Source organism: Xenopus laevis, chromosome 5L (genome assembly GCF_017654675.1).
Source record: "Xenopus laevis strain J_2021 chromosome 5L, Xenopus_laevis_v10.1, whole genome shotgun sequence".
NCBI lineage: Eukaryota > Metazoa > Chordata > Amphibia > Anura > Pipidae > Xenopus > Xenopus laevis.
The window spans coordinates 113,152,396-113,175,254 of record NC_054379.1 but is presented as its reverse complement, the minus strand read 5'-3'; the positions used below and the strand labels follow the sequence as shown (position 1 = coordinate 113,175,254).

At 39.4% G+C, this 22,859-nt stretch overlaps 2 protein-coding genes across 4 annotated transcripts; one reads left to right on the top strand and one right to left on the bottom strand.

The window, feature by feature from the left end:
* Window positions 1-645: 645 nt before the first annotated feature.
* bdh1b.L (3-hydroxybutyrate dehydrogenase, type 1 B L homeolog) lies at window positions 646-13,939 on the bottom strand. Of its 2 annotated transcripts, none has more exons than XM_018263636.2 (5): window positions 13,721-13,939; window positions 11,047-11,157; window positions 4,249-4,390; window positions 3,606-3,758; window positions 646-1,768 (listed from the first exon to the last, which is right to left on the bottom strand). In XM_018263636.2, exons 1-5 carry the CDS (start codon window positions 13,937-13,939, stop codon window positions 1,299-1,301), a joined length of 1,095 nt encoding a protein of 364 aa, XP_018119125.1. In that variant the 3' UTR covers window positions 646-1,298. The 2 variants fall into 2 exon arrangements, with proteins under 2 accessions (XP_018119125.1, XP_018119126.1); XM_018263637.2 differs by lacking the exon at window positions 13,721-13,939 and adding an exon at window positions 11,792-12,043.
* On the top strand, window positions 10,310-21,672 carry LOC108716988 (D-beta-hydroxybutyrate dehydrogenase, mitochondrial). Of its 2 annotated transcripts, none has more exons than XM_041563302.1 (7): window positions 10,310-10,390; window positions 15,664-15,756; window positions 17,233-17,305; window positions 17,706-17,813; window positions 18,999-19,137; window positions 19,759-19,911; window positions 21,137-21,672. In XM_041563302.1, exons 1-7 carry the CDS (start codon window positions 10,314-10,316, stop codon window positions 21,604-21,606), a joined length of 1,113 nt encoding a protein of 370 aa, XP_041419236.1. In that variant the 5' UTR covers window positions 10,310-10,313; the 3' UTR covers window positions 21,607-21,672. The 2 variants fall into 2 exon arrangements, with proteins under 2 accessions (XP_041419236.1, XP_018119127.1); XM_018263638.2 differs by lacking the exon at window positions 10,310-10,390 and adding an exon at window positions 13,982-14,106.
* The last annotated feature ends 1,187 nt before the right edge of the window (window positions 21,673-22,859 follow it).

Here is a 22,859-nt window from a genome sequence, read left to right as displayed (position 1 = left end):
TTTGTTTATATTATCTATTTCTCTATGACTGGACTATTATTGTACAGTAAGAATGCCAAAGTTGTACTTTATTATATACATATTTTAATGCACACACCATAATTTTGGAGCAGCTGGAAACAGTTTCACGTTGCAGTGATCTTTGCATGGCAACCTTGCATATTCAAATATTGAGAGGATGGCATTGGAAGGAATTTCTTCTTTGAGTAAGAGAGCTTTTTCAAGTCTCACCCTGGGAGCCAAATACTCTTTATAATTGCTCTGTTGTTAATGATCTTTTCATTCATCAGTCTTTAATAGTTTAGAAAAACAAGGCACTTTCTCACAGATTTTAAAACAATGCATCCAAAATTGATCCTCTGGGAGCATATTTGGCAGAGGTGAATGACAAAGAAGGAAAAGAAAATAGGCTGTCTTATTTTGCCAAGCATAGGGTGAAAACAAAGTTGCTTTGTTCAGCCTTCTTGCAGTTATGATTGTGAGTGTCTGTCTAAGTTCCTTCCTCCTTTAATCAAGAGGATAAGCTTAGCATACAGGTAATAGGGCCATTCAGCCCCAAGCTGGAGCTTTTATCAAGAGAAATAAATTAACATTTTGTATTATTTAATTTAATAAAAAAATAGTCAGAAAGACACATACTACAGATTCCAAGAATGAATCCACCTTTACTGCATAACAAATGCACATTATAGGACAAGAAAAGACTAAATATTCATCCATCTTAACAGGGGCTTTACGTCCTACCGCTGTCAAGCAATTAAGGCATGAAAAACCTTCATTAATGTAAAAAAGCAATTCTATAAAAAGACAATAGTAACAGACAGAGGGCAATTTAAGTACAAGAGTCAATTGGAAACTGGGATAAGCTATAAGGTGCTTGTGCAAAAGCAGAGAAATATAGTTGAAATTTTGACTTTCTTAAACTAATTTGCAGATTACGTCTGCACAGCCAACAATGTGAGATGATAGCCAGATTCATTCCACCACCTGGATGGCTGAATTGGCCATAGATCCACTAGCACTGTGATCCTTCCAAAGCTGCATTTTTTCCCCATGTATGTTTTCCACCCCAAGACAGTCATGAACTACAATTTATTTTCTCCATATGACTTCTGAGAGATACTGGGGGTTGAAGTTCAAAAGGAGCTGGAATACATCAGACTGGATGGTACCTTATGATTACATGAAGCAGAAAGGGACTAGAGAGGAAGATTCCAGGGAAAGCTGGCCACTATAGAATAGGAAAATTCTTGTGGTCAATAAAAATAAATAAATAAAAAAAACACACCAAAACTGTGTCAGGAAATGTAAATCCAGTCTGCAATGGCGGTGGGAAGGTGAGCCATAATTTGGAACTCTATCCACGAATAGGTGTCTGCGAGGGTGTAGTGTGTGTATGGATATTTAGATCTCAAGGCATCTGTAATTGCATTTAGAACATCAGTTGTTTGCTTTGCACCACAGACAACAATGGACTTCATCCTGGTCACCTGATGAACGAGAGGAGTCTTTCCATAATCAGCACGCACTATGTCCGAGGCCTCCTCCCACATCTCGTCTCCTCGTCTCTCTACACCTTCCTTGGTGAAAAGCTCGGTGGCAGCAATGAAGTTCCCAGCTTCAATATTAATGACCTTTACACCCCATTGGTACATTTCCTGTCTCAGGCAACCTGTGAAAGCTTCAACTCCAATTTTTGATATGCTGTAACAAGACCGCGATGGCTTGCACATCCTTCCAAGTGTACTTCCCACACAAACCACCCGCCCTTGAAAACAAAATCAGTGTTCATTAAATAAATAGCTATTCATACACTCCCTCAAATGACAAATGATCATTTTATCAGTGATACATTGATAAAAGTTGGATGTGCATGTGAACTCTTATTCACAGTTGGCAGTTAACTCCCTGATTCACTTACTAAGCTAGTGATTAACTTAGCTGCACTCAAATAAAGCAATCCTTGAAATCTCGCCAATATAAAGTCACCTATGACTGCAGTTGAAATCAATTTTGACCTTTGTATGGTAGAATTTTATATTTAGTGTTAAAAGACTACGTAGTCGCTAATCTAGAGGTGGGCCTGGAAAGCAAAGTATTCATCTTTACAGATAATAAAAATGCGTCGAGAAGTAAAAGATTCAGAAATATAATAGATTTATTTACAGAAGAATTTGTATAAGTTAAAAATAAACACAAGAACAGTATTTATGAATTAGAAATAGTGAATAAACACCATATCTTAGTGTCAGATGTTGCTTCCCCCCCCCCCTGGCATAAATACGCCAGAGGGAAAAATGCTAATCCGCTGTGAAATCATGTATTGTACCATAATATGCCCCATTTGCACCGACAGGTCGCATATTGTCATTCAACATGGGTGTTCAAAAGGCATGGGTTATACAACACTTTTAATAACAGTGTTTTTTGGTTATGATTTTGAGTCACATGGGAGGTTCAGAATTAATTTATTAATATGGTTTATACGTTCAGAATATGTGTTTGCTTTGACTTTGTCTCAGACTTTTCTTTTCAGTCATTGATTTAGCCACATGCATTCCAAACAGTAGTGTAGTAAATCATAAAAGGCGATTAATGAGTTTTTATCTATAATCCCTGCTATAAAGATAAACAGGGAAACAAATAGTCACATCATTACCAGAATATAGATTTCTCCATGCATGCATGGAAAGTGCCAGTAATCTTTCCAGCAGCAAAGAAATAAAATAACTCCAATACTGCGTTACTTTACTAAAGTTTGAAAACAATGTGCAATAGGGCATAACCACTTTAAAGGACACCTATTGGTGGAAAATGGTTTCTCCGGCCGAAAGTGTGGCCTAATATGTCCCCCAATAAAGGTTGCCAACTGTTTAGTTTTGACCCGGCCAGCCTGGTTTTCAGATGGGCTGCCCAGGTTAAAACTGCCTGCCCTGTTTTCCAAATCAGGAAAACCAGCAGGACTCCCCAAGATTGACGTTGTAATTGATCGATGTGTCACCACGTAATAGCCCCTGAAGTTATCACCCTGCCATGTCACAACAATGCCCCAGTGACATCACCTCCTGCCCCTTTAAGAAACCCTTTAATAAGAGAGACTTCAGGCTTGCTCATTAGCAGCATATTTTGAACAAAAAGCAACCTGCTCTATAAGCCTGCTCCTCCAGTAGGGAAATGTATTTAAAGGGCACTTATCACATCAGTGAAAAATCATTAACTAATTGCTTATGTGTCCCTTATGTAATGCTATCTGGGTTTCTGCTAAATGCTAACCTGCCCTGTTATCATGTATATTTAATGTTGCTTATATAGGATTACTTATCTGTACATAGCTGAAACTAGAAACTATCAACTATGAAGTTGGGTCTCTAATTATTTGCCCATCTATCTCATGTGGCAGAGGGTTTAAATATTCTGAAAACTTGGTCAAAGGCAATTTGTAGGCAAAACAGATTATATAGTTTCTTTTTTTGGGATGGACATTGGTGCTTATACTCCCACAACTAACAGCATCTCTTTATGAGCAACCCTTTAAATAACATAAGAAACCAAACAGAATGAAGTATTGTGGCCCACCTGCAGTCGTTTTGCTAGATTACACTCACCTTTAGCTCGACGAATAAGAGGCAAGAATGATTTTGTTATTCGCACAGTTCCCCACAGATTAACATCCATCACCTCTTTATATTTATCCAAAGTTGTGAATTCCACATCTCCAAATGTAGAGATGCCAGCGTTATTAACCACTCCCCACAAACCTGCAGGGAAGAAAATGAGACTCAGCTCCTCTAAAAGACAGAAAAATCTGGCAAAAGTGTAAAAATTTTGATGGGGATATTTTTACTTGATTTGATGCATTCGGAGTAAATATTACCCCCCTCTATGATGCAAATATATATTTATTCATCCATTAGTATATATGAATCTTCCAAATGAGAGGAAACTATATAAGTGGGGAAGTGCTTGTGGACTATATCACCCTCATTAAAGGGTAGTGTCAAGAAGTGCCAGCACACTCCCTTACCCCTTGGAAGTTGGCAGAAACATTTAGGCAAATCTATCATGAATATGGAATGAAGATATATATATATCTTAATATGCTCAGTTTATACTTTATGTTTATTTTGATCTTCTGAGACTCCCTTGTTATGCAAGGTACAGACTGCAGAATGTATGTAGTTTAAATATTCCAAATGGGAATACAGTTTCAACCTACAAACTATACACCAGCGAGTACAGCACATTTACCTTTTTCTGGATTCTTTAGGTGCTGTTTGACAAACTCCACTGCTTTGGCAACCTCTCCCTCATGGCAGACATTCAGCTGGAAAACATGCATGCGATCAGACTGCATTCCTTGTAGCTCCTCGGCTCCATTTCCATTTGTATCCTGTAAGTACACAAATGGCCGCTGAAACCTAATGAGCTTAACCCTTTAAGTGCCAGCAGAATTTCACATTTTGGTTACGCGAAATGCCAGCCGTTTTTGAAACATTTTGTGCTCTCTCACTTTAGGGGCATTTTCTGAGGGGAAACCTATAGTTTACCTAGGAAAACTATACATTGTTTTTTTCGGTAGAAACTGAGCTTTCTAAATCTGCCTGAGTTTTCATGTATTTCCGACCTGTGCAAAAAAATTTATAGTGCTAAATACCAAAAAAAATGAAAAATTACCATTTTTCATCGTATATCAATTTATACCAGAAAAATATTTCATTTTAGGGATGAAAATCCAACTGATTTGGAAAGCCTTATGTCTCTCGAACGTGCCAATACCAGATATGTATAATTTTAGGGAGATTTAGGATTTCTGTACAGCAAAAACTCCCGGCAGTATATTACCGAATTTTGAAAGCACTAAGGCAGAAAACGGCATGCTTTAGATTCCAAGGCAAAAAATCCTGAAACCGTAGGTTTACCCCAGAAAACCATACATTTTTGAAAAGTACACATTCTGCCGATTACAAAATGGGTAACTATGTCTCTCTACTCCCAACTACCAAACATAAAAGCTTGTCTGAACATAGCGGTTTTTCAAAAAAAAATAAATTCTGAAAAATCATTTCAAAGGTTTTATTTTGCTGCTCCGCATATCCCAAACTATATTAGGTACCAAGAAAAAGCACCTGAAATATGATTGCCAGGGGTCCACTGAATACCCATTATGCATAGGTTTACCAAAGTATCTGGCATTTAGAGACACCAATATGAAGTTAGCACATCCAAATTGTTCAGGACTTTACTTCAGCTACTCAGAAATCAACACATTGACTGCATTTTTTGTGGGGTAAAAACACAGAAATATATGTTTACCCCCAAACCCATATATTTTTGGAAAGTACACATTCTACTGAATCTAAAATGGGTACCCATGCCTTTCTGCTTCAAACTACTGAGTCGCAAGGCTTTCCCAAAATTGTCGGTTTTGGTGAAATATCTGAAAATTGCCTCAAACCTTCAACTTCCCAGCACCATATCGCCCATGTATCATTACGTACTAAGAAAAAGCACCCTAAATATGATTGCCAGGGTTCCTCTGAACATTTTGGTGGTCATTGTTCATAAGTTTACCAAAGTATCTGGCATTTAGAGGCCCCAAAATGAAGTTAGCGCATACAAACAGTCCCGTGGGTAACTTCAGCTAATGAAAGATCAACACATTGACTGCATTTTTGTGGGGTAAAAACACAGAAATATATGTTTACCCCCCAAAACCCATATATTTTTGGAAAGTACACATTCTACAGAATCTAAAATGGGTACCCATGCCTTTCTGCTCCAAACTACTGAGTCGCAAGGCTTTCCCACAATTGTCGGTTTTGGTGAAATATCTGAAAATTGCCTCAAAGCTTCAACTTCTCAGCACCATATCACCCATGTATCGTTACGCACCAAGAAAAAGCACCCTAAATATGATTGCCAGGGTTCCTCCAAACAATTTGGTGGCCATTGTTCATAGGTTTACCAAAGTATCTGGCATTTAGTGGCCTCAAAATGAAGTTAGCGCATACAAATAGTCCTGTGGGTAACTTCATCTAATGAAAAATCAACACATTGACTGCATTTTTGTGGGGTAAAAACACAGAAATATATGTTTACCCCCCAAACCCATATATTTTTGGAAAGTACACATTCTACTGAATCTAAAATGGGTACCCATGCCTTTCTGCTCCAAACGACTGAGTCGCAAGGCTTTCCCAAAGTTGTCGGTTTTGGTGAAATATCTGAAAATTGACTCAAAGCTTCAACTTCCCAGCACCATATCACCCATGTGTCATTACGTACTAAGAAAAAGCACCCTAAATATGATTGCCAGGGTTACTCCGAACAGTTTGGTGGCCATTGTTCATAGGTTTACCAAAGTATCTGGCATTTAGAGGCCCCAAAATGAAGTTAGTGCATACAAATAGTCCTGTGGGTAACTTCAGCTAATGAAAGATCAACACATTGACTGCATTTTTGTGGGGTAAAAACACAGAAATATATGTTTACCCCCCAAACCCATACATTTTTGGAAAGTACATATTCTACAGAATCTAAAATGGGTACCCATGCCTTATTGCTCCAAACTACTGAGTCGCCAGGCTTTCCCAAAGTTGTCGGTTTTGGTGAAATATCTGAAAATTGCCTCAAAGCTTCAACTTCTCAGCAGCATATCGCCCATGTATCGTTATGCACCAAGAAAAAGCACCCTAAATATGATTGCCAGGGTTCCTCCGAACAGTTTGGTGGCCATTGTTCATAGGTTTACCAAAGTATCTGGCATTTAGTGGCCCCAAAATGAAGTTAGCGCATACAAATAGTCCTGTGGGTAACTTCAGCTAATGAAAGATCAACACATTGACTGCATTTTTGTGGGGTAAAAACACAGAAATATATGTTTACCCCCCAAACCCATACATTTTTGGAAAGTACACATTCTACAGAATCTAAAATGGGTACCCATGCCTTATTGCTCCAAACTACTGAGTCGCAAGGCTTTCCCAAAGTTGTCGGTTTTGGTGAAATATCTGAAAATTGCCTCAAAGCTTCAACTTCCCAGCACCATATCACCCATGTGTCATTACGTACTAAGAAAAAGCACCCTAAATATGATTGCCAGGGTTCCTCTGAACATTTTGGTGGCCATTGTTCATAAGTTTACCAAAGTATATGGCATTTAGAGGCCCCAAAATGAAGTTAGCACATACAAATTGTCCTGTGGGTAACTTCAGCTAATGAAAAATCAACACATTGACTGCATTTTTGTGGGGTAAAAACACAGAAATATATGTTTACCCCCCAACCCCATATATTTTTGGAAAGTACACATTCTACGGAATCTAAAATGGGTACCCATGCCTTTCTGCTCCAAACTACTGAGTCGCAAGGCTTTGCCAAATTTGGCGGTTTTGGTGAAATATCTGGTAATTGCCTCAAAGCTTCAACTTTCCAGCATCGTATTGTCCATGTATCATTACCAGCATAAATCATCCTAAATATAAACATAGGGGTCTACTAAACAGTTTGATGCCCAATATGCATAGATATACCAAACTATGTGGTGCACAGAGTCCCCCAAATGACAATATGTATAGACATTTTCACGGTTGACGCGCTGGCTGCTGCAATATAACCACCCGGTGTGTGTATTATGCGACATTAGACCACCTAACAGTACAGAGACCCCAGAAAACCATATATTTTCAGAAAGTACACATTCTGACGAATCCAATATGGGTTAATAAGTGTTTCTACTGCATACTGCCAAACTGCAAAGCTATGCTGAACATAACGGTTTTTATCAAATTTCTGAAAATTGTCACAAAGCTTGAATTTTACCCCATTATATGCCCCACATTTCGTAACTTATCAGCATAAAACATCCTAAATATGAACGCCAGGGGTCTACTAAACACTTTGATGCCCAATATGCATAGATACACCAAACTATGTGGCGCACAGAGACCCCCAAATAACAATAGTGTATATACATTTTCACGGCTGACGCGCGCTGGCTGCTGCAATATGAGCACCTGGTGTGTGTATTATGCGACATTAGACCCCCCTAACAGTACAGAGACCCCAGAAAACCATATATTTTCAGAAAGTACACATTCTGATGAATCCAATATGGGTAAATAAGTGTTTCTACTGTAAACTGCCAAACTGCAAAGCAATGCTGAACATAACGGTTTTTATCAAATTTCTGAAAATTGTCAGAAAGCTTGAATTTTACCCCATTATATGCCACACATTTCGTAACGTATCAGCATAAAACATCCTAAATATGAACGCCAGGGGTCTACTGAACACTTTGATGCCCAATATGCATAGATATACTAAACTATGTGGCGCACAGAGACCCCCAAATGACAATAGTGTATATACATTTTCACGGCTGACGCGCTGGCTGCTGCAATATGAGCACCTGGTGTGTGTATTATGCGACATTAGACCCCCCTAAAAGTACAGAGACCCCAGAAAACCATATATTTTCAGAAAGTACACATTCTGACGAATCCAATATGGGTAAATAAGTGTTTCTACTGCAAACTGCCAAACTGCAAATCAATGCTGAACGTAACCGTTTTTATCAAATTTCTGAAAATTGTCAGAAAGCTTGAATTTTACCCCATTATATGCCCCACATTTCGTAACTTATCAGCATAAAACATCCTAAATATGAACGCCAGGGGTATACTGAACACTTTGATGCCCAATATGCATAGATATACCAAACTATGCGGCGCACAGAGACCCCCAAATGACAATAGTGTATATACATTTTCACGGCTGACGCGCTGGCTGCTGCAATATGAGCACCTGGTGTGTGTAATATGCGACATTAGACCCCCCTAACAGTACAGAGACCCCAGAAAACCATATATTTTCAGAAAGTACACATTCTGACGAATCCAATATGGGTAAATATGTGTTTCTACTGCAAACTGCCAAACTGCAAAGCAATGCTGAACATAACGGTTTTTATCAAATTTCTGAAAATTGTCAGAAAGCTTGAATTTTACCCCATTATATGCCCCACATTTCATAACGTATCAGCATAAAACATCCTAAATATGAACGCCAGGGGTCTACTGAACACTTTGACGCCCAATATGCATAGATATCCTGTCTCTGTGCTGTGGGGGCGGAGATCGACGGCGCGGTGTAGGCTGCAGCAGCAGGACACGTAAGTAACACGTGCCTGCTGCTGTTTTTGGGCCCCTGGGCGATCGCGCCCCAGGGGCCACTCGATCCCCTGCTCTGCTCGTTGCCTAGGGGCAGGGGATCGAGGAGGAACGGAGCGAGCGGCTCTAACAGCCGCTCCTCGGCTCGAGAACCAGGAAGTGCTGCAGAACGTAGAATCTACGTTCTGTGGCATTTCAAGTACCTTTGCCACAGAACGTAGATTCTACGATCTGTGGCATTTAAAAGGTTAAATACTGTGGAATTCACAATACAGCAGCAGTGACCTACACAATTCAGTCTCTTTATTACAGGTATCCAGTAACACAGTATCCAGAAAGCTCCAAATTACAGAAAGGTTGTCTCCCATAGACTCCATCAAATAATGAAAAATTTTAAGATATATTTCCTTCTGCTCTGTAAAAAAAAAACCAGTAGCTTGTACTTGCTAAGATATAATGAGTCCTAATTCGTGGGAAAACAATCCTATTAGATTTAGTTATTTTTAAATATTTTAATGTTTTTTTTTTAGTAGCTTTAAAGTATGGAGATCCACATTATGGAAAGATCCCTCATCTGGAAAACCCCACGCCCCATGCATTCTGAATGACAGGCCCTACACTGGGTGAAAATACAAACATTGCAAAAAGAGAATCATACAAAACCAGAAAAGTGCCCTGCCCTCTGTGAGCTTACGGCTTGTGGCAGGACTGCAATGATTGTGGCAGATAAACCTGAAGAACAGAAGCGCTCAAGGGCACATGAGGATTGTGCACCCTGGGATTTTCAGGGCACAAAAAGGAGAGTTGAACAATGAAATTTATGGGCAAAGCCTAAGAGAATGTTGCAGATTCAAAAGGTTAATCTGTACTATTAAAAAAATAGTTAATCTGGATCAGCCTTCTCAATAACAACACTGCAGTCTGACAATAATTCCCTTTCTTCGGTGTTCTTTTAATTGCCAGGTCACCAATCACGGTGTCCTTTGCACACTTAGGAGCAATGAGCTAAATTTTACTGGATACTTATTCCACAGTCCAGTAGTCAGATCACATGGGGGAGAGTTGGTTGCAGGTAAACAGAACAGCCAATGCAGCCCCCAACTGTTGGTATTTTCCACTCGGACAGATGAATATCTATTAATTATGATCTGTTCAGATAAAGCAAGGCAGTCAGCTGAAAATTCTTGTCAAGAGAGGCCAAACCAGCAGGCAATGTCTGAGTAAGTATCATTATCCTATATTTTTACAGCACTTTAAAGGGGTGGTTCACCTTCAGGTTAACTTAGAATGGCTAATTATAAGCAACTTTACAATTGATCTTCATTTTTTTTATATATAGTTTTTATAGCCTTCTTCTTCTGACTCTTTCCAGCTTTCATATGGGGGACACTGACACCATTGAAAAACAAAATTACATGTAAGACTACAAATGTATTGTTATTTCTACTTTTTATTACTCATCTTTCTATTCAGGTTGTCTCCAATTCATATTCCAGTCTCTTATTCAAATCAATGCATAGTTGCTAGAGTAATTTGGACCTTAGCAACCAGACTGCTGAAATTGCAAACTCGAGAGCTGTTGAATAAAAAGCTAAATAACCACCAATAATAGAAAATGAAAGCCAATTGCAAAAGTTAATTTAAAAGGTGAACAGCCCCTTTAAAGAAATGTATCAACCAATGTAGCAAGTTCAGATCCTGCACCTGGATTACTAAACTGCCAGACTGAAACACCAGAGACAGGAACATTACACTTTACACTTCAATTTTGGAGAAACTGTAAAAAAAAAAAAGTTTATTTCTTGTGAACGATCAGAAAACAACTGAAAAAAGTGTTTGGGACCCTTTTAATAGGACTCTCCACCCAGAAACCTACCTTTAACAAACACCCTGCAAATACCGTAAATCCTAATTCATGCAGGTGTTTTGCCAAAGCGAATCCAAATCCAGTGTCACACCCTGTGATGAGCACCTCCTTTCCCTCCACCTGGAGAGCAGAGCAAGATATCGGATTAGTATACTCTCCAAGAGAGAATGTACGGGATTATAGGTATAGTGACACAAACATAAATCATATTAGGCAAACCATAGCAAGAATAAATGCAATATTCCTTCACATTATATTATTCAAGAATCTCTGATCTTTTAAGCCTGCAAATATGCCTTTTTAGGCTGAACACTGTCTGGCCAGGCAGCTTCCACTTATACCAATGAGAGAGACACTTCATTCTTCAACTTAGAATTAACTTATTTGCTCTTTATTTCTTACTTAGTATTTAAAGAGTTATGGCCTAATGCAGGAAAGGCAACCTCTGGGCTGTTACCTTCCATTATCTTCCAGGTTTGTTAAAAACACCCATCACCAGGCTTGTCTGTCTGTGGCTACTTAGATGTTTAACTTCAGCTCCCATTATACCAGCCTGTCCATGAGTTAAGGACCTGCTGCTTTGTTATCATTTATATATTGTGATCAGGACCCCCCCCCCCAACTATCAAGTGATCTTGAACTCCCTCAGCTCCTAAAACATTTCATTTTGGCTGTGCAGTTTTGTTACTTTGCAAAACTACGATTTGTTCAAAGGAAAACAAATATGAAAGCAAAAGTGTACTGAAAGCCTCACCTCTTTGTAATATGCAACGTTCTGAATATAATCCATTACAAATTCTGCTGTTTCCGAAATACCATTCAATATTACCCTGCCAGTAATCTCTCTCTTTCCATGTAATGCTTTTGATAGCTTTGATACATCACTGATCTGTTGCCCGGATGATATATTTAGAGACATGTCTTAAATGCAGTAATCCCCAACCAGTAGCTCGTGAGCAACATGTTGCTCTCCGACCCCTTTGATGTTGCTCTCAGTGGCCTCAAAGCAGGCGCTTATTTTTGAATTCCTGGCTTGAAAGCAAGTTTTAATTGAATAAAAACTAAGTATAGTGCCAAGTAGAGCCTCCTGTAGGCTGCCAGTCCACATAGGGGCTACCAAATAGCCAATCACAGCCCTTATTTAGCACCACAAGGGACTTTTTCATGCTTGTGTTGCTCTTTTTACATTTGAATGTGACTCACAGGTAAAAAAGGTTGGAGACCCTTGTCTTAAAGGGGTGGTTTACCTTCAAGTTAACTTGTAATACGTTAAATTGTCTGTTGTAAACAACTTTTCAATTGGTCTTTATTATTTTTTTTATATAGATTTTGAATTATTTGCATTCTTGTGACTCTTTCCAGCTTTCAAAAGGGGGTCGCTGAACCCATCTAAAAACAAATGCTCTGTAAGGCTACAAATGTATTGTTGTTGCTACTTTTTATTACTCATCTTTCTATTCAGGCCCTTTCCTATTCATATTCCAGTTGCTTATTCAAATCAGTGCGTGATTGCTAGGGTCATTTGGACCATAGCAACCAGACTGCTGAAATTGAAAACTGGAGAGCTGCTGAATAAAAAGCAAAATAAACAAAAACCTCCAATAATAAAAAAAAAACAAAACAGAAACCAATTGCAAATTGTCTCCGAATATTACTCTCTACATCATACTAAAAGTTAATTTAAAGATGAACAACAAATTTAGCCCTGACATTATTGCAGAAATAGTACAACATTTTTAATTGATTATAATCTGAAAGTTCCCAATTTCCTTGCAACGAAGTTTCTATTCATTATCTTGCGATCATGGTAGCGCCCCTTTAACACCAAAGAACTATATTCAGATGAAGCGAATACATACAAGATGATAGTAATGTCTGTGGATGCGTTAGTTACACACAAAAGTTGTTACACACAAGAGATACACACAAGAGTTGTTACACACAAGAGATACACACAGGAGCTGTTGCGCACAGGAGATACACACAAGAGCTGTTACACACAAGAGATACACACAGAAGTTGTTACACACAAGAGCTGTTACACACAGGAGCTGTTGCACACAAGAGATACACACAGAAGTTGTTACACACAAGAGCTGTTACACACAAGAGCTGTTACACACAGGAGCTGTTGCACACAAGAGATACACACAGAAGTTGTTACACACAAGAGCTGTTACACACAAGAGCTGTTACACACAGGAGCTGTTACACACAGGAGCTGTTGCACACAAGAGATACACACAGAAGTTGTTACACACAAGAGCTGTTACACACAAGAGCTGTTACACACAGGAGCTGTTGCACACAAGAGATACACACAGAAGTTGTTACACACAGGAGCTGTAACACACAGGATCTGTAACACACAGGAGCTGTAACACACAAGAGATACACACAGAAGTTATTACACACAAGAGTTGTTACACACAGGAGTTGTTAGTAACTTGTTACACACAGTATTTACACTGCATGTAGCCGCTGTGCGACAGTTAGCGGAGACTGAGCGATTAATGAAGCATGACACACAGAGAGTGGCTGTGCCAGTGCAGCTATATGTAATGTTACTGATGTGATTCCTCCTCACTAGATACAGATCTTTATACAGTCGGCAGAATCTATAATAAGCCGTATAAGAGCGCTATGTCGGTAGATGACAGTAGGACTGAGCGACATGACTCACTGGCAGCGTGCCCCTAGGTATAGTTGGCATAGCAACCCACAGCACAAACAGCGCGTAGAGCAGCACAATCCCATGTGACACACTATCACTGGGGAACCCCAAAAACCTGAAGAGCAGCTTCAGCGCCTCCGGGAGTCCAAAGCCAAGAGTCAGGGTGAGCCCGAGGGACAGGAGCACAAGCAGCAGCGCCCTGACACGGGTAACGCGGAAGCCCATCATTGCGCCGCTCTCTCTCAACCCAGCGCTAGTGCTGCCCCTGATATAGAGCGGAGGAGTGGCCAGGGTCTTCTCATCACTTCCGAGGCAGCAGCGTTCCGCCTCTTCCAGCCTTGGGCTCAGCCACTGTGCGCTGTCAAGGGCAGGCGGGAGCTGTACGGAGACTTCGGGTAGGCTTTTGATACGCGTTATTCCTATTCGTATGACATCGCTGCGTTATACATTTAGCGCCAAATTCTACTATAGCAACGTCTGTAGCACGAGCAGTGTAAATGTTAGCGCTAGTAGTAGTAGTAGTAGTAGACAGTAGAAGGCATCCTCATTGCCGCTGCCAGTAGAACTCTAGTAGACATATGGCCAATGACTTGCTGACTGCGCTATCACCGAATCACTCCGCTCACACTGGCCGCACTCTCTCACTGCCCATAGGCCGCTCTTTTTATCATTTCATTCATGTGCCCCTAACATCCCAAATACACGTGATTAGATTTCCCTCTGTGCTCAGCTTTACTTTAATGCCCTTTGCTCTGGTTTATTTCCACCCCATACAACGTAGAGTAGATCATATCACTTCAAATTCTGCCTATTTGGACTGGTTATTATAGCTTATCATAAGTATATGTACTTATGGTTTTTACATTCCAAATGGCAACCTGACTAGTCCCTGGATCAACTTGTACTATGAGCTATCTTCCATAACCCTGTATTCCCTCACTTGCTAAAAAGCCCCTTCTTAAAGGAGAAGGAAACCCAGTCAGCGCAAAAACCCTCCCCCCCCTCCCCTGTGTTGCTTCCCCTCCCTCCTCCCCCCTGGGCTACGTGTCTCGCTTGGGAAATGCCCCTAACTTGTTACTTACCCTTCTGCGCAGGTCCAGTCTACGGAGTTTACCGACGCCATCTTCTTCCAAGCGATCTTCTTCCTGCTTTGACCGGCATTTTGGCGCTTGCGCAGTAGGAGCATTTCGCCGGTACGGATCTACTGCACAAGCGCCAAAAGTCAGGAAGTTTTCCGATTTCACTTTGTGACTTTTGGCGCATGCGCAGTAGATCCGTACCGGCAAAATGCTCCTACTGCGCATGCGCCAGTCAAAGCAGGAAGAAGATCACTTGGAAGAAGATGGCGTCGATGAACTCCGTAGACTGGATCTGCGCAGAAGGGTAAGTAACAAGTTAGGGGCATTTGCCCAGCAAGACAGGTAGGCCAGGGGGGAGGAGGGAGGGGAAGCAACACAGGAGAGGGGGGGAGGGTTTTTGTGCCGACTGGGTTTCCTTCTCCTTTAAAGCTATCTAATGTATCAGCCTGTACAACTGATTCAGGGAGACAATTCCACATCTTTCAGGAAGGAATTTTTCTCCCTCTGAGGTAAATTGGAGAGGCTTCAAATGTGTCATTTCCTTCTTCTAGATCAACTAGCAGTTAGGCAGGTTAAAATAGAGTAAAACGGTTGAACTTGATGGGCGTGTGTCTTTTTTCGACCTAACTAACTTACTATGTAACTATGTATTCTTTTAGAAATCCATGGAAGCCTGTGTGCTGTATCAGCCAGAAAGAACACAAGCCAGAGGCAGTCTAATGACATATTACTAATTATAATTGTGTTACTAATTACATATTTCTGGGAAATTAGGCTTCTGGAAAATCATGTACTAAATATATCGACAGAAGTCCCACTCCCAAAGTAAAATGAAAAGTTGAAACTGCTGAGCTTGGTTGTTTGTGTCGGTAGGTGTCAAGGTGAATCGACAGGAGACATGCTGTGTGCAGGGACAGTTATGGCAAGCAGCCATGTGCCAGTGAGAGCATGTGCAAGCCATCTGAGGTATGTTATCAGTACACATGACTCTGTGCCCTACATAACGCTATAGACAAATGCAGAGGTCACTGCTATGTCATGGAAGCAGGTCCGGACTGAGAATTAAAATAGGCCTGGCATTTCAGGTACACAGAGGCCCAAAACAGCCCCCACCAGCCCACTAAATAGTGACTGTCTCTGGCATCTTATAGCAGCCCCTCTGGCATTTGTCAGAACCCACAGATTGCCAGTCCAGGCCTGCATGGAAATAGATGGTTAGTTATCCAAGTTACCTTTTGCTCAAAGGCTAGAGGAGAATAACATTTTATGATACATAGAAAGCTGAGAAACTCTTGAGCAGGCTGTGGGTGTCCAAAAAAATAACCATATGGAGGGTTACCTTCAGTTGGACAACGCTGCCCTGAATAACTTGCCTTGACTATCACGGGATTACACATACATACAAATGGCATTGCCTGCTTATAGATAGATAGGACACGCACCCACAGATAGACACACACACATAAACTCATGTAGTCTAGTAGTATTTAAAAATAAAACAAGAATAGGAGCGTTTCAGAAAGAGACATTTGTCACAGAAAGGGGTATAATATAATCAAGTGACCATCAGGGGCACTCATCAGCCTACCAATACATAGGATCATACGAATGTGCACTTCATACACACAACTTGTCATGTCATTTTGTAATTCCCAGTTGTAATTAATGTTTTGGAAAGAGAAGAGCTGGCAGACACACTGTTATATGCAAACAACAGTAGACTTTGCCCCCAACCTGGTAACTCAAAGCAACTGAGCATACAGTATAAAATTGTATTTGTTTTTTTAGGATCGGTATGTTTTGTAACATTGTAACATAGAACAGTTGAAAAAAAATTATAAGTGAATCACGTTCACCTATCACAAAAAAGACTCAATCATTCAAAGGCCTTTGATAAGATAGTAATCATATTAAAAACTACTGTCATAAGTCACATGGTTGATTTTGTTGTGAAGACTGCACAGAGTTTTATATCCCAACTCTGTATGAAATGTTCCACTAATGTAGTATATAGGGATGCTCAGAATCCACTATTTTGGATTCGGCTGAATCCTTCGCGAGAGATTCGGCCGAATACGGAACCGAATCCGAATCTTAATTTGCATATGCAAATTAGGGGTGGGAAGGGGAACATTTTTTACTTCCTTGTTTTGTGACAAAAAGTCACACAATTTCCCTCCCGCCCCTATTTTGCATATGTAAATTCAGATTCGGTTCGGCCAGGCAGAAGGATTCGTCCGAATCCTGCTGGAAAAGGCCGAATCCTGGATTCGGTGCATCCCTAGTAGTATATACTGAATATTCACTCTGCATAATATTAAATATCAATTGGTATCTGAGCTTTATGAACTCAGTACAGCTTGTGCATAAATGCTTGGCAAAGACAGTTTGTTTAGCAAAGACAGTAGTATTCATAAGTTATCATTTTTTGGGGTCCACCAGGTTTATGCAGAAATGGTCCGTCCCTCTACAATCGGCAGTTGGGAATCGTCCCTTTGCAAGCCATTCAGCTGAGGTATGTAAAGACACTAACATACACTTTTGTAAACATAACAAAACTCCACCCCCAAAACCAGTTTGAAGTACAGGTATGGGATCCGTTATGAGGAAATCCATTATCCAGAAAGCTCTGAATTACAGAAAGGCTGTCTTCCATAGACTCCATTTTATCCAAATAATCCAGATTTTTAAAAAATGATTTCACTTTTCTTTGTAATATTAAAACACTACCTTGTAATTGATCCAAACTAAGATTATTGAAGGCAAATTCAGCCTACTGGGTTTATTTAATGTTTAAATGATTTTCTAGTAGACTTCAGGTATGAAGATCCAAATTAAGGATAGATCAGTTATCCGGAAAAAAACCCCAGGTCCCATACCTGTATATGCTAATTATGTCATGTTGTTCTGAACAGGAAAGTAAAGCTGTACTTGTCACAGGATGTGATTCTGGATTTGGATTTTCACTGGCAAAGCATCTACATGGCAAAGGATTCACTGTGTTTGCAGGATGTCTGTTTAAGGTAATAAAAGATAACGTGAGCTAGCACCCAAAATACATTATAAACAGTAAGAAGCAGCAGGTACTTGTACTCCAAACTATATTAGACACTGAGAGGCAGTAGGTACTGTCAGTCAAAGGGTTTTTTTTTGTTACAGTGAGAGGAGGTGGGTATTGGGACTCCAGCTAGGTGGTATACAATGAGAATCAGTGGGTAATGTCACACCCATCTCATTACATACAATATGAAGCAATGGGTGCTGGCATTCCAAGTTCATTATATATATATATATTTATATATATATATATATATATATATATATATATATATATATATATATATATATATATATATATATATATATATATATATATATATATGTGGTAGGTGGCATTCCAGGCACACACACATATATATGCTAACAAAGAACTGATACAAAATATGGATAATGAAAGCACTCATGGCAGAAGTAATAATTGTAGCAAAAACAATGCTCTACTGCATTATAATTGCATATGCAAATTCAGTCGGCTGGGCAGAAGGATTCGGCTGAATCCCGAACCGAAACCTGGATTCAGTGCATCCCTAATATACAGCGAAGTACATACTGGCACATGTATTATATCATGTGACTGGTAGTGGGTAGCAGTAAGTCCTAGCTTATTTCAGTTAGACAATGCCAATCGGAATACTTCAAATGTAACAACAACTAAACTGGCCTTCCTGCAGCCCATACCTGTCAGCCACTGAAAATATTTAGCACATTATGAAAGGAAAACTGTGACAAAGGAAACCCCAATCTGTTGAGCATCTGAAATCTTGTATCAGGCAAAAATGGGACAGCATTTTGTTTTCAAAACGATGAAGCAATTAGTTTACTCGTTTCCTTGTTTCCAAAACGGTTACGGAGTGTTGTTAAAAGAAGAGCTGCACAGCACAGTTGGAAACATGCCCTTATTGCTGGCATCAAATTCAGAATAAGCATATATTTGATATATTGTCTTTATGCTATTTGCAATTAAATATAGGTTTTACCCTATATTTATAGGTCCAATTCTCTTTTTTATTTATATTTTACGCAGTGTCCCAACTTTTTTGAAAACATTTTACATGTTGATCACATGATCATATACTGAACCAATAAAACTTGGGTTTCTTGGTGCATGTTATGTTTGATTGCATTTAAAAGCATTAGTTCCCACACAGGACAAAGGGGAAGGTGTTAAGGAGCTGGACAGTATGAAGAGTGACAGAATGAGAACACTTCAGCTGAATGTTGTAAAGCCGGATGAGGTGGACAGGGGTGTGGAAATCATAAGGGAAAACTTAAAGGATCCTGAAAAGGGTAAGTATCTTCCCAATATCTAAAATGAAGTAAATGTAAAATCAGTGAGTGTTGATTAAGGATGTAAATAAATGATCTGCATAGGGCAAGAGTATTGCAAAGGGGTCAGTTCCAAAGTCAGGCTAGTCATGATAATGGCTAAAGAATGACATTAATACAATTACCACCTTCTGTTTATGTTATGTAATGTTTAGGGCAATATAACACAATGTGATTGCCAGTGATTTGCTACCTTTAAATCTCCAACCAGCAATTGCACCTCCATTCACCTAAATAATAATAGCCTGGCCCTGCAGGTCAGGCAATAATTATTCAGAAAATCTTGTTCCCAGGATCTGGGTGATGCACAAGTTCATATTAAGCAAATGCCATGGCTGCTTGCTGAGTATACACAGGAATGTGATCCATAATCGGTCCCTCACTGAGTGTAGGCATCTGGAGTGGAGTGTGTGGGCAAGGGGGGCTTTAGATTTTTAGATATAGGTACCCTTTAACTGGCATGTTTTCATGTTCTAGTCTCCCACAGCGACTTTGATTGTCCTAAAAGATTGATGTTATTTTGTTCTGATTAAAGCAAAAAATAGTGTTATTTTGTTCTGCATTCTTTTTGTTCATTTTCAGGCTTGTGGGGCGTCGTTAATAATGCTGGAATCTCTACCTTCGGAGAAGTAGAATTCACCAGCATGGAGACATACAAAGAGGTTGCTGAAGTCAATCTGTGGGGTACAGTCCGTGTTACCAAAGCTTGTCTCCCTCTTATCCGAAGGGCCAAAGGTACAAATATAGTGGTTTGTGTTCTGCATATGCTTCAAACTGCATCAACACATTTATGCTCTGTATTTACTGCATTTTTCTTTGTGGATCTGTTAGTTATTTACAACTTGCATCAATGTGTGCATGTATGTGCATATAATAATTACCTTTCTAGTAAAAAATTACTGTAAAAGCCTGTTTGTAAAACGTATAGCCCTCCATCTGTGCACTTATTATTTTACTACTACCCGACTCCCTTGCATCCATGCTTCACAGAAATTGGGAGCATGAAGAGTTCTGCAGTCTAGTTACAGGTCATACAGGTTATAGTTACCTTACATTTCTATTCTAGCAGTTGAGCCTTATGCAGCACGGTAAGTGGGTAAGCAAACAGGAACCTGCAATTTTTAGATACATTCACATTCCTTTATTACTAAGTCTTTTAGTACCTATCAGTTTAGTTTACATGGAAATAATCTGTGTAATGCATGAGAACTGACGTAGTTATGGACATTTACCTAAACTAAACTGAATGCTTAATAAATCTCTTTCACAAATAGGTTTATTATTAGCAATTAATTCTGCAATACCCACTAACTGGCAAATTTCCCCAATGTAACCCTGACACGTCAAGCTATTGTTGTCAGTCTGGGACTGCATGATTGAGTTGTGTGCAGAATAACAAATAAAATATTTGTAAAATAGATTTTAAGAATTGTAATCATATGGCCCACTTGATTTCCAATCCCAAGAAGAGTGTCAGTGTTGACTGAGGGTATTCTGATTGGATCTCACAGTGGATTAAAAGACCCAGACATAAAGTCACAGGAAATTCAGTAATGCGCCGGTAAACGCTCACACCCTAATCCAGTTTTAAGGTACTGTGGGTGCTGGGTCAAAATTCAAGCATGTAGCAATTAGACAGGGACCCGCACTCCAATGTTCAGTGAAGAAAATTAATATTTATTCATACTTGTGCGTCCAATGTTTCGGCCCATGCCTGGGCCTTTATCAAGGTGATAAAGGCCCAGGCATGGGCCGAAACGTTGGATGCACAAGTATGAATAAATATTAATTTTCTTCACTGAACATTGGAGTGCGGGTCCCTGTCTAATTGCTATATATATATATATATATATATATATATATATATATATATATATATATATATATATATATATATATATATATATATATATATAAATGTACTTGTGTATCTTTTAATACGTAGATCTTGTCTTCTCAGGCCGTGTTGTGAATATCAGCAGTATGTTGGGTCGTATGGCCAACCCTGCTCGCTCCCCCTATTGCATCACCAAATTTGGTGTAGAAGCTTTTTCTGACTGCCTTCGCTATGAGATGCATCCCCTTGGAGTAAAGGTCAGTGTGGTGGAGCCAGGGAATTTTATTGCTGCCACCAGCCTGTACAGCCCAGAAAAAATTAAAGCTATTGGTGACAAGATGTGGGAGGAGCTCCCTGAAGTCATAAAGAATGATTATGGCAGAAAGTATTTTGATGAGAAAATTGCCAGAATGAACACTTACTGCAATAGCGGATCAACGGATACCTCTGAAGTCATTGATGCTATCACTCATGCCCTTACTGCTTCTACACCCTACACACGGTATCACCCCATGGATTACTACTGGTGGCTCCGAATGCAGATTATGACACACATGCCTGGTGCTATATCTGACAAGATTTACATTCATTAGTGTGCCTTGATACTGTATTGGTACAAATGCAGCCAAATTTCTAGAAAATAAAACGATGCCTCCTTGGCTACCTGTTTCATGTTATTAATCGGGAAAATTTAAAAATTAACCCCCTTCAGAAAGATGTACCGCTGTGTATATCTCCCTGACTAACAAGCTGTGAATGTAAAATTCTGTGGTCTTTGAAGTACAGCATTGTCGCAGGAGTTCCTTCAGGTATATGCCTCAAGTACTACCTCAGCTCTCTGATGTCTTTCTCAATTCAAAATGATAAAATCTTGGATTATATAGTAGTAAAAAAGCTTAGTAGTAGTTTTGTGTCTAATAGCAAAATATAGGGAATTTAGTTTAAAAGTCACAAAGAGCATTCATAAATACTCTAAACATATCTATATAAAATAGAAGGTTTTCGGGTACAAATATACATGTGTTTTTATTACACTATTCATACAGACTTCAAAATTCAAGTGAGTAAGCAGAATGTAGGATAAAACCCCCAACAAAAATAAAGCATTTTTATTACCTGAGAGAACTGGAAGAACCACTAGCAGCTTTGTATTGTGGGCATAAATTGCCCACAATAACTGTAGGGTTAAATGGTCAGTTGCAGAATGAATGTGTAATAATTGCAATCATTAGAAATAGATGATACATGATAGAGATTTAATGTAGATTCTGACTTTAGTTATTTCGGTGCTATTGCTTGTAACATCCACATGTATTTCTGTATATTTCCACAAGCTGACGACAATGCTGGGTTACGGGGTACAAAGTAACGAGAATAATGTTTTGAAAAACTTTGCCCTCCCTTTATAGAAACTGTCAATGTTCTACTAAGGTGTTCCATGCAAGAAGTGGTGTCCATTTCATAAGAGGCTGCATATGTGCTTCTAGTGAGTTTTAGTCTACTGCGTATGTCTAACATTCCATCCATAGGGAAGATCCATATTTGGATATTCAAGGGAACTGCTAGCAGATGTATAAAGGGCAGTCCTTTAAACAAATGCATTGAGAAGGGAACGTAAGCCCTTGAAATAGATTTTTTTTGTTTTACACATAACAGATTGTGCCTATAGCTCAACCAAAAGTAGGTTGTGTTGGTAAGGTTAGATTCAGGCTAGGTTAGATTCAGGCTAGGTATCCATTTACTAACTGCTTTAGAGTTTAATATTGACATAAAGCCATCACAGTGTTTCATTGTGCTTAGTGACCTTCTCACTCCAGTAAATGTCTCTAGACTACTACTGTTGGAC

Coding starts and splice junctions, on each gene's coding strand:
- LOC108716988 (XM_041563302.1), top strand. CDS start 10,314: ATGATCTGTTCAGATAAAGCAAGGCAGTCAGCTGAAAATTCTTGTCAA. Junction 19,138..19,758: donor CTTAAAGGATCCTGAAAAGG/GTAAGTATCTTC, acceptor GTTCATTTTCAG/GCTTGTGGGGCGTCGTTAAT. Junction 19,912..21,136: donor TCTTATCCGAAGGGCCAAAG/GTACAAATATAG, acceptor TTGTCTTCTCAG/GCCGTGTTGTGAATATCAGC.
- bdh1b.L (XM_018263636.2), bottom strand. CDS start 13,939: ATGATGGGCTTCCGCGTTACCCGTGTCAGGGCGCTGCTGCTTGTGCTC. Junction 11,158..13,720: donor TACCTAGGGGCACGCTGCCA/GTGAGTCATGTC, acceptor TCTGCTCTCCAG/GTGGAGGGAAAGGAGGTGCT. Junction 4,391..11,046: donor TTGCAGGGTGTTTGTTAAAG/GTAGGTTTCTGG, acceptor GTGTACTTACAG/GATACAAATGGAAATGGAGC.